The sequence below is a fragment of the Pleurodeles waltl genome, chromosome 5, assembly GCF_031143425.1.
Source record: "Pleurodeles waltl isolate 20211129_DDA chromosome 5, aPleWal1.hap1.20221129, whole genome shotgun sequence".
NCBI classification, from domain to species: Eukaryota; Metazoa; Chordata; class Amphibia; order Caudata; family Salamandridae; genus Pleurodeles; species Pleurodeles waltl.
Window position 1 is genome coordinate 1,808,547,696 of NC_090444.1, and position 12,222 is coordinate 1,808,559,917.

Consider the following 12,222-nt stretch of genomic DNA (forward strand, 5'->3'; position numbering starts at 1 on the left):
CTTTTTTAAATGCAGTCATAATTATAGAATGGAACCAAAAAGACTAAGGCCCTCATTATGAGTTTGGCGGTGGCGTCCACCAAAAGACCGCCATGTTGGCGGTAATCCAACTGCTGTATTAAGAGTCACAAAGCGAAGTCTACCAAAATCCAGCCAAATTTCTGAAACTGCCAGAACACTGGAGAGAGGGAAAGAGGCGGTCCCGACACCAGCACCGCCAGCCCGCCAAAAAACCTCCGATCATATTACGATGCACAAATCACAATATCAGTTCTTCCATGGTGGAAAACCAACGGTGATGCGAACCGCGGCGGTCACATCAGTAATACATCACACCACATTGGGTAGTTTGACACACATCCACACACCCAACACACCTATGTCAGGGTAACTATGTGGGAGAACACCAGAATGTATGTGTATTACTCAATCTGTACAGCATAAGTATGATCATACCTACGTCATATATAATGCTAAATATTGAAACATTAAACTATAAATACGTTGCACACAGCACATACTTAGGCAAATGATGGCTTATAACTGCATGCACATCCCCTAACCCCATCATGTTTTTAAAATGGGGAAACATGTTGCTAACAGTCTATGTAATATTAACTTTCTTAACATGTTGCACATATTTGGTACACCTATACCATTTTCAGATTGTCATTACTCTGCTGACAGTACTATTACATGTACATAACTCAGGATACATCAAATTTACATCCTGCACATAATACATGCACATTTCTACATGATTGCTTAAAGCCTACAGTGAACACAATGTCGTAGATACGTTTCACAGCTTGTGACCCAACTTTTAAAACGTTTTTGTTCATATATGAGCCTCAAAGTAGCAGCTGCCTGACCTACTGTACAGGACATTAGGAAGTGACCAAACTCTGCCGGCGGATGTCGTCACTTCGGTGGACATTGCCAATGGAATACATTGCAGCCTTTGGCGATCTTGGGCCAATGGCAATGTCCGCCGGCGGTGACAGTCTTGTAAGTGGCGGACATGACTGCCATCTCATACTTTATCTCTCACTTGACTCCTGACACTGCTGTCAGCAAGACCTGAGTTGCTTGCTATATACTGTCTCTGGGAGCAATCATGCCACATCCTACAGGTGATAGGGCCCCTGCCTTCTCGCTAGAAGAGCTGTACAAGCTGGTGGGGGAGGTCCTACCCCTGTACAGACAGCTCTATGGTGCACCAGACAAGCAGGTAAGTGCAATGCAATACCAATGTTTGAAGTGTTGAGTGGATGATGATGTTCAGGGAATGAGGTTGAATGAAGGATTGAGGTAATATGTGTGGGTAGATGAACATGTGCACATGTATACGGATAGATTTTGACTCCTGAGACATAGTAGAGAGTGTGTGATATATGTACCCTGACCCACCTACATACTGTATTACAAGCTAATTGAAGGTGGTGTGAAAAATATTTGGACAGATATACCATGATTAGAGATATGCTTGTGGTGCGGTCATATGTTTCAAGCTGACACCTGGTGCTGGATATGCATGTTGTATATGCCTGTCTCAACGTTGGACATGTCCTGACTGCAGATGGTCATTCCTCGTTGAAGGGGATGTTGAAGGCAGTCTGTGTATGACTACTTGCACTAACTTGTATTTTCACCCTGCTTGTTTTGGTATACTGCATGTGGACATGACATTCTCTTCTTGTCTGTGTCATCCATGCAGGTCGGCACCCATCAGAAAATGGGGACTTGGCGTGCCATCGCCAAGAAAGTACAGACTCTGGTGGTCCACTGCTGCAGGAGCATCCACTGTAAGAAGCTGGACCCGGAAAACTGCAGAGGTCCAGTTGGGATGTTCTCCCAAGGAGGACGGGGTCCCCGTCGGACCTTGATCCCCTAATGGCCCGCATATTGGCAGTGGCCTACCCAGAGTTGGATGGGCGTTTGAGGGCAGCACAGCAGCTACAAGGGGGTAAGTACTGACTGAACACATTTTCATCCTTTTACCAGGTTAGTGTATGATGTGAAAGATTCTAAGCTCTGACATTGTGGTAAGTGCAAAGGGTCACAGATTTCCAAAGAACACATAGATGTACAGTCCCCAACATTGGTACACAAGTCTGCACATTCTATTCTGTATAGGGACATAATACTCACCTGTGTTGTCCCCTCTGTACAGAAGCATATGGTACATATCTGACACAGTCACGTGCATCATCATACGCCTCACCCAACAGACACTCACCACCCATAAGCATACCTCCCACAAACATGCACGCAAGACATCCACAGCAGCACCTCTTACAACTACTCCCCTCTCCCTCCACACCCAAACCCTTTTGTTATGACCGTCCCCATGTGTGCATTAAGGCCTTCCTTTCAGAGATTGCCCTTTTCCCTACACCTACCCTGTGACACCTCCAAACGTATTGTTTCCCTCCCCAAGGCCATTTCTTCTACCTCCAAGGCCTCCTCTACCACCCTGTTAGTAACCATGCCCTCCCCCGCCAAGAAGTCAACACCTCACAAGAAGAGACAACCCTCCCCAAGACTAAACCAATCCCAAGCCAAATCCCAAACCCACCCCTCCCAAGCCTAAGACTACCCCCCTACCCCATTCACCCTCCAGATTATCCCTGAGGTACCTGCCGCCCACCTTGATGCCCCTACCTGTGGAGGTTACATGGCAGTCAGGAGTCAAGTTGTGGCACCATTATGTGCCTTTGCTGCACAATCTGTGGACTATGGACTGTCCTATGGCCTTTGACTTTAATTATTTTTTAACAAAATATAGTATAACCAACCAGTTGTTGGTTTTCTGGTTACATCTTTGTCCTGCTTATCATTTCCTAAGTTAGAGTTGTTCCTGGCTGACATTGGTTTTGTGCAAGTATTTGTGTGTGTGCAAGTATTTTTAAGTTCCTGGCCAGAAGCCAGTTACAGATTGTTTGAGCCTCCAGAGATAGAGTCCTGGATCTGGTGCCCTCTTGCTTGTTCAAGTAATACATGATGGCCATATTGTCTGTTTAAAGAAGCAGAGTAATTGTGGTGAATGCAGGAAGGAAGGCTTTGAGTGCGAGATGGACTGCACGTAGCTCTAGGAGATTGATGTGATGCAATCTATCCTTCCGAGACCAAAAGCCTTGAATCTGTAGATGATCAACATGGGCACCCCATCCGTGTAACAATGCGTCCCTGACTATCGTCTGTGTGGGAACCTGTTGGTGAAATGGCATCCCTATCAGGAGATTATTCGTAGAACACCACCACTTGAGGGATTGTATTGCATGTGGAGAGAGAGTAATCCTGTCCTCCCAATTGCCCCTCAGCTGATTCCATTGGTTTTCCAGGCACTCCTTCAAAGGCCTCATGTGGAGGCGAGCATTGGGAGTGAGGTAGATGCAAGACGCCATCGACCCTAGGAGAGACAAGATTATTCTTGTTGTTGACTGAGGAGCTCTCTTGAGAGCTTGACATTTCCAAAGGATCGATGATCGTCTCTCCTCCGAAGGAAACACCCTTGCTTGAATGGTGTCGTTGGTGGTACCTAAGTAGTGCAACCTCTGGACAGGTGATGGCGTTGACTTGGTGAGGTTGACCTGAAGGCCCAGTTGTTGGATTAGTGTGGGTCTGTTTTGGCCTTCTTTCTGCCACAGCGAGTGCACTTGTCAAAAAGTGAAGGCACTTTGGATGGGAAAAAGCCCTACATTTCTGTCAAGATTTTACAAAAAAATGAGAGAAAATACTCAAGCAAGATGAAAAATGTAGAGTAATAGTGTAATCAAATTGATTTGATCAGAATTTTTTGTGAAAAAACCTATAAATAGATGGAGCTCAATGCTTCAGGGTCCTGTCTGAAGGAGCCGGAAAAAAGAACTGAGGCAACTGCCTCTTGCTATGCATGATTGGATATGGGAGGACCATATGCTCTTAAAGCGACAGCTGTGTTTTCATCCTGTATAGTGGCAGCCTATGGGCTACACTGCCCTGCATTCTTCCATCCTTATGTAACATTGCAAAAAGATTTGTGAAAGATTTTTTCTGCAAAACCTTTAGAATATCCATGCATTTTAATGCATATCTACTTTACAGTACCCTTTTTTCAACCAAGTAGGATGAAGAATTTGGCCTTTGTAGCCTCTCCATTAGGCTGCATTGTGACATTCTTAAGTGACTTTGCAAGCCTTCCTGAAGAAAGGCAAACATCTACACTTAAGAAGACAATTTCAGAACAGTGCTCCGGGGTCCCCGCAGGCGGGCGGAACTATTAAGTGCTTATGACTATACGTGGAAATCCCCTACGAGAGAACATTAGGATGTTAAACTAAAGCCTGGTACCAGCGTTTGTATTCTGTGGTAAACGGTAGCATGGCCATCTTTCCATCAGAACTTAACAGGACACTTAACACGAGCAGACACACTTAGCGCATGCCCTCACAAGACACCTATTTGCAGGGACTGTAAGCCGCTGAGCACTTTTTTGTAGTTTCATCTCATAACAGGTGGTCCTTACCGAAGACTGGAAAAAATGGCACCTACTCTCATCACGTTCTCCTTAACCAGATGACTCCACAGAAAGATGGCAACGCTACGCTGGGACTGGTCGAATTCCAGATTCTGTGGAACAAGGTGCAGTGTTGGAAGGTAAGTCGTCTGGCATCAGTAATCAGGGGGCAAGTGATGATAGGTGTATGACAGCGGTGCACATAGAGAAAGTAATGTGGTCCCGACACAGTCTAGGCTTTCCAGTGTCATCAAATCTCCGTGCATCATGGTGGATGCCACAAGACGGAAGGCAAGATCTGGTGAGCGGTTGTGAGCTTGCAAAGGCACAGCCACGTCTGGAGAAGCTAAGGACTTTCGCTGTGAAATAGACACATTGGCTGACATCCCTGCAGGCACCACAGCTGGTTGACATCCCTTCAGGATCTGTGCATCTTACAGTGAAAAACTGAAGATGCAACAGGGCACGGACTACAGACTGGTCAGCTTGTGTTACACATGCCATTAGTATCCAGTTGGCAACGTGCCTAATTACTTGTGTTTAGTTTTGATGAGTTAGGGTGGACTAAAATCTGGTCACTGATTTCAGTGGATGTTGTTGTGATTAGTATGTGATAGCAGTGGTGCTGGGACAGTTTTCAGAGTGGGGATGATGCCATTAGTGTTATATCACTGAAATCATAGGGAAAGACGAGTCCTAGATTCACACAAAGTGTAGCAAATGTATTCAGCAGGAGACTGACGAGGGTAGCTGCTGATGTATTTTGTAGCCCACAGTCACAAATATATGATTAGAGCATGGTGTGGTAGGGCACTTTCATTTATAGATAGCACATTCTCTATTGAAATGGCCTTTAAATTTGCAAAGACATTCAGTTTAACTCATAAAACTATAGAGTGCACATACAATAATATGTGGAAATCATGTTTCAGCAAATATTTATCATTTGTGTATCACCAAAAAAGAATATTTGTTTTGATCCTATTAAAATCTTTGTTTTCATCAAAATTAAGAATTAAAAAAAATGCCTGAATGCTTTTCTAACGGGTGATACATTTTGACATATTTGTATAGCCCGTTTACAGGTATTTACATGTTGCTCTGTGTTAGAATATATCTGCTATCCTACTGCCTTTCTTTTCAAACTCCACATAGTTCACTTTACACAATCCTTGCACTTTCGAGTCAGAGAAAGAAAAGTAAATACCAATCTCCATGCCAAAAGAATAAGCAACAGTTTGTCAGAAGACATAGCCTGACATTTGACCTCTGTCTGAAAACACACAAGAAATATGTCAAGATAAAAACAAAATTTAAAGAACTCCTGATTGCTTAGTCTGCTTCTGAACTCCAGCATGTTTATTTTGAGGGTGCTGCAGCACTTGCACATCCCTACTTCCAATGCCCATGGCTGATAGGTGTGGAGGCACAAGAGAAGGGTGCTAGTGAAGGAGGAAGGTGTGGCATCCTCAAAGAGTGAGTTAAATGTCAGAAGGAACACAGGAGGGAAGAAGGAATACTCCCCACCTAACATTTCTCAGACCATACCCCAGCATGTTCTCTGACCACACATTCCTCTTCTTTTTAGACTATCTTCCTACAGCACGACCTGGATAAATCAGGCACCATGAACTCCTATGAGCTGAGGATTGCGCTGGAGATGGCCGGTGAGTGAGACGGGGTACAAGGGTCGGGGTCCACGAGACAGCACCGTGGCAGCTTTCACAGGGACTTTTTAAAGCATGGGCAAAGTGGGCATTTAATGTGGCCCCCACTTTCCAAGAGAGCCCCCTGAGAAGGTGACATTTCTCTCTATTTGACCACCATCACCTCTGTGTCTCAATCACAACCGCTCTCCCGATCTCTGTCTACCTTTATCTCTGACTGTCTATCTCTATCCAGTGTCATCTTAGGGATTTTTGGGGCACTGGACAAGGTAGTTTTCAACAGTTTTTGTTTGCTCCTGTTTCTAAAATTGTAACATAAATATAGTACTGTTTGGCATCATGCAGACTTGAAATAGTAGGAAATGGGTAATAAAATTCAAAGTTATTCTGAACACGTGCTCCCAAAATATGACATGCCTAGACCCCCCAAAATCGTTAGAACGGCACTTCACTTGCACACAGAGTAACACATTTAAGTTAGTCATCCAGTGTGACTATGAGAAACACGTGTAACACCGTCCAGCTAAAACTGGGTCCCCAAGGTGCGTGATTTTTAATTTAGAGGAACAAAATCATTAACTCTTTTGTCTGTGCCCTCTGGCTCTGAAGTTGAGTCGTACCATAGGCAGAGTGCAAAAGTATTATTGTTGAACAACTGCTCCTCATTCAGGCCCACATTCCTGTGTTGGTTGCTGAGAGGGTTTTGACTGGTGGCTGTGGAAGGGAATATGCCATGGAATGACACATTAACAGATTTTATTGAAGCACTGGAATGTTGAGTGCTCCACTGAAGACAATGGATTGGTTGAGGGCCAATAGTGGTTGTAACAGACCTTTAACTCCAATGTTTGTCTTTCCTTTTCTTCCTTATTAATCTGAATGTTTGGGGGAACTGAATTATAGCCATTATGTGGCTAGGGCCCATGACTTCGGTTCAAGGCCTTTAATGAATGTTATAGCCCTCAGCAGCGGGCTGTAATGCTATATTAATCAATCAATCAACAGGTACTTGTAGAGCACTGCTTATTACCCCAGTGGGTACCCAGGTGCTTGCTCCCGTTGATAGTCAAAAAGCCAGGTCTTGAGTCCCTTCCTGAAGTTGGTTAGTGATGGTGCGGTGCATAGGTGGTGAGGGAGTTCGTTCCAGGCTTTGGTGGCGAGGTGGGAGAAGGAGCATCCTCCCGAGCGGCACTGTCAAATGTGTGAGATTTGGACAAGCATCTGGTGTGCGGAGCAAAGGTTTCTGGGAGGTCGGTGGAAGTTTAGGCAGTGGTTGATGTAGGTGGGATTATGGTCGTGAAGGGCCTTGTAGGCATAGGTTAGGAGTTTGAAGTGACATCTTTCCTGGATTGGGAGCAAGTGTAGGTCGCTCAGGTGTTGGATGATGTGAGTTCTCTTGGGTAGGTCGAGGATCAACCTCACAGCTGTGTCCTGGATCATCTGGAGTCTTTGCATGAATTTGGTGGTGGTACCTACGTAGAGTGCATTGCCGTAGCCTAGTTGAGTAGTGATGAAAGCCTGGGTCACTGTCTTTCTGGTGCAAATGGAGAGCCATTTGAAGACTTTGCGAAGCATGCAGAGTGTGTGGAAGCTGGCTGAGGAGATGGCGTTTACCTGACTCCTCTTGGAGAGCTTACTGTCGAGGATGATGCTGAGGTTGCGTTCGTGGTACTTAGGAGTGGGGGTGGGTCTGAGTTCCGATGGCCACCAGGAGTCGTTCCAGAGGGACGTGTATATGCTGAAGATCAGAACTTCAGTCTTGTCCATGTTGAGCTTCAAGCAGTTGTCCCTCATCCATGTGGATACGTTCTTCATGCAGTTGTGGAAGATGGTGTTTCTTCAGGTGGAGTCTGCTGAGAGTGAGAGGACGAGCTGATTGTCGTTGGTGTATGAGATAATATTGATGTTGTGTGATCTGACTATTCTATCCGCAAGAGGAGTCATGCAGATATTGAAGAGGGTTGGGCTGAGGAATGAGCCTTGGGGGATGACGCAGATGATGGGCTTAGCTTGTGAGATGAAGGGGGAGAGGCGGACTCTCTGGGTGCACCTGCGAGTAAGGATGCCATCCATCTGAGTGCGTCGCCTGTGATTCTTATCTGGCGTAGTCGGTCCATGAGTGTGTGGTGTGAGATGGTTTTGAAGCTTGCCTAAAGGTTCTGCAGGATCAGGGTGGCTGATTCTCCTCTGTCGAGTAGGCTCTGGATGTCATCTGTTGCGGCAATGAGGGCTGTCTCAGTGCTGTGGCTGGCTCTCAAGCCTGATTGGGATGGGTCCATTATGTTGTTTCTCTCCAGGTGTTCAGTAAGTTGGAGGTTGATGGCCTTTCTAAGGTTCTGGTGGGATAAGGGAGGCAAGCTATTGGGCGATAGTACTGGAGCCTGCTGGGGTCTGGGGAGGATTTCTTGAGGAGGGGTCTGATCTTGGGGTGTTTACAGGCTTCAGGGAAGGTGGCTGTAGCTAGCAAGGCGTTGAGGATGTGGTGTGTTGGTGGCTGATCTTGTCTCACCCGAGGTTGAAAAGGTGGTGGGGGCAGGGGTCGGTGGGTGCTCCTGAGTAGATAGAGCTCATAAGTGAGTTTGTGTTCTGTGTGCTGAGTTGCTCCCAGAAGGTGAGTGGGTGGGCAACGGTGGTGGTCATTGGGATGTTGAGGAGGTCGGAGGGTTGGGAATCAAAGTTTTTATAGACGGTCTGAATTCTTGTGTGGAAATGGATAGCTAGGACATCGTAGAGTTCTTGAAGGGAGGGGATGGAGTTTTCAGTGGCCGACGGGCACGAAAACTCTCTGATGATGGAGTTCATTAGTTTGGTTCTCACTGTTTTCGATGCTGTGGGTTAGGGCTTCCTCTTTAGTGGCTGTGATTAGACGGTTGTAGTTGTTGAAGTCAGTTTTGAAAGCGTCTGGGTCGGTGAGGACTTTGCTCATGTGCCATCTTCTTGCCAGGTGTTTGCACCTGCATATGGCTGCCCTGAGTGCTGGGGTGTACCAACTGGCGTGTTTATTGTATCCATGGGGTTTGGGTGACTTGGTTGGAGCGACTTTGTTGGCAGCTTGTGTGATCCAGTTGTTGCAATTCTGTACTGCCTGATCCAGGCTGATATTAGCTGCCTACATGCTCTGACTGCAGGTGCTAACTACTATTTGCCTGTTTCTAAACCTTTTTACTTTAAGTGACAATATGGAGCAGGAATATGATACAGGCAGGGCAAAGGGTCTGCATGCTGGCAGGGGGAGAATTACTTCATACCGTGAACACTCAACACTTCTTAATTACTGTTTTGCACTTTTTAACTACTTTTTGTATCACAGTTTAGTACAAATTGGCATGCTTTAAAAAGTAATTCCCACAATATATGTCTCTCCACCCAAGCAATTACTTTTACTATCCAACGATAGGAAATAATAAATGAGTTTCTTGTTTTTTCAACATTAACTCCCTGTAAATAAGTTTTAAATGTTGTACAAGTAGAACCTGTGTATTTTAGAGCCCGCTCTCTTTAGGAGCTCAATGTAAATCGTAGAAGCTCTGGTTTGTGCACAGGCAACTCCGTTTCCACAGACTTTAGATGATGGTAATGACCAAGTATAAGAATGCAAAGGTGGTAATACCAGAGGAGAAGTAGGATCAAAACAGCTAGTTCAGATTAAGTACCAACGAGGGAAAATATACACCATGCTCACAATGGCTGACCTTCTGGGTCTGAATAACCTGAAAAATGTTTCCAAGCAGCTGCACATTACAAACTACCAGTATCAGCTATAAAAGTTTATTCTCTTACGATTATTCATAAACACGACATAAAAACATAAAGATAGCAATTTATAAATACAACAAAACAAGGTTAATGAATCCACAAACACCAAATCCTCAAGCCTGTCAGTCTTACTTTTGCAATATGTAGGTAGTTAGAATAAAAACACGTCAATATTTCCCCTGTTTTTCCACTGGTGTTAATAAGAAGTTTCCTTCTCTCTAGCAAATAACCACTGAGCCACCATCATTAGCTTAATGAATACCAGTTTGCAGGTTAGCATTCCTAAGGTGTGTACTAAGGTAAAATATTTTAGTGCCTGTGCAATTTGTGCAGTCTATAAGCCAGAAGGGAATGACTGTTTGACACAACCAATTATCGCTTGAACAGAACTTAGGGGCATCCTTTAAAGATCAAACCTGGTCAGAGGCTTTGGGTTGTGGGACTTACTAAGCCATGAAGGAAACATTTTAGGCCATGGAGACATTTGTAAAGATATAGGCCCATACAGAGACTTTTCCCATTTTCAAAGCTTTACATTGGACTACTGATTGGCCAGAAGCTTCCTTTATACTCTGTTTCTCCTTAGAATTGTTAATAAATCCTAGCACTTCACCCAAGCCTCCATATAGACTGACTTGTATGTTGAACATCTGGGCAATATATTCTGCAAGGTAGGTAGTGACTTCCACCACTAGGAGGACAATTCCCAGCTTTGCCTCAAGGTTGATAACAAAAAAGACATTGACAATCTGTCTCAATGTCCATCAGACTCAAGCTCATGATGTCCCAAATTAAATGTAAACTTAACCCTCAAAACAATGAATTCATCTTATTATTCCCAGAAATCTCCAGCTACAGGTCCTAAATATCTTCCCCAAGATTGTAAAATCAGCAAGCTTCCTAAGCATTCAATGCAATAGGTCCCTCAATCTTGATCTTCATATCAAACAAATCTCTAAATAAGCTGGATTTTAACTAAAACTGCTCCTAAATATCAGACTAATCATACCCAAACATAGCTTCAAAGCTGTGACACAGGAACTTGTGATAGCTCACGCAGAATATAGGAAATATCTAATAACCATACTGCCTAGGTCCTGTACAAACCATCCAAAAGCTATCTCCAATGTAAAGTCAAGCTGACCACCGATTGAGAAAATTCAGTAGAGTCCCCAAAGACAGAAATGCACTTTCTCACATTAGAAATGCATAATTTATGGGCAACGATTTTAAGGTTGTCACACTGTATATGGTCATGGATCAGTAACAATGTTCCCTTTTCAGCAGAACATGAATCTGTTGATAGGTTGGGTTGAAGATCTAAAAATGATCACTGTGATGATGTGATACAGTGAAATGATTAAATATTGTTTTTTCAATTTTAACAATTTTAGTTAATCTAAAATAAATAGTTTTTTGATTTGAGAAAACTTAGGCCCTCATTCTGACCCCGGCGGTCACGGACCGCCGGGGCCAGGGTCGGCGGGAGCACCGCCAAAAGGCTGGCGGTGCCCCTCAGGACATTCTGACCGCGGCGGTTCAGCCGCGGTCAGAACAGGAAAACCGGCGGTCTCCCGCCGGTTTTCCACTGTCCTGCAGAATCCTCCATGGTGGCGCAGCTTGCTGCGCCGCCATGGGGACTCTGACACCCCATACCGCCATCCGACCCGCCAGGAACAGGAAGGCGGTATGGGGTGTTGTGGGGCCCCTGGGGGCCCCTGCAGTGCCCATGCCAATGGCATGGGCACTGCAGGGGCCCCCGTAAGAGGGCCCCACTATGTATTTCAGTGTCTGCTTTGCAGACACTGAAATACGCGACGGGTGCCACTGCACCCGTCGCACATACCCACTCCGCCGGCTCCATTCGGAGCCGGCTTCCTCGTGGGGAGGGGTTTCCCGCTGGGCTGGCGGGCGGCCTTCTGGCGGTCGCCCGCCAGCCCAGCGGGAAAGCCAGAATGGCCTCGGCCATATGGCGGCGCCCTCCAGGCAGGCGGCTCCCACCACTGCCTACTACTGCTCATTATGCAACCAGACACTGATCTTCTTCAGGCTCTTCCCCAACGCCTGTAGTGCCAAAGGCTAGTGGCCCTAACCAGATATGATTCTGGTGCGGTTCAAGGCATATCTTTTTTTTAAAAAAGTTTTTATTTTTTTTATTTTTAAGTCAGTACACCAAGGTGCAGCTCTCATACCATGACAGGAAGAAGCATAAACAGTACAGTGTGATACTTTGAGTATACTTTGGCTGATAAATTGCATTGCAAATACTGTACACTTCGCTAACACAACAGAGCGGGTGGA

General features: G+C 45.3%; 1 protein-coding gene across 1 annotated transcript in view; it reads left to right on the top strand.

Moving 5' to 3' along the window:
* LOC138296827 (calpain-1 catalytic subunit-like) overlaps window positions 1-12,222 on the top strand; it is a 434,447-nt gene that overhangs the window by 401,984 nt on the left and 20,241 nt on the right. The window contains exons 16-17 of the mRNA XM_069236288.1: window positions 4,570-4,638; window positions 6,087-6,165. Of these exons, the coding sequence (XP_069092389.1) occupies window positions 4,570-4,638; window positions 6,087-6,165 (148 nt within the window). The remainder of the gene's footprint in view (window positions 1-4,569; window positions 4,639-6,086; window positions 6,166-12,222) is intronic.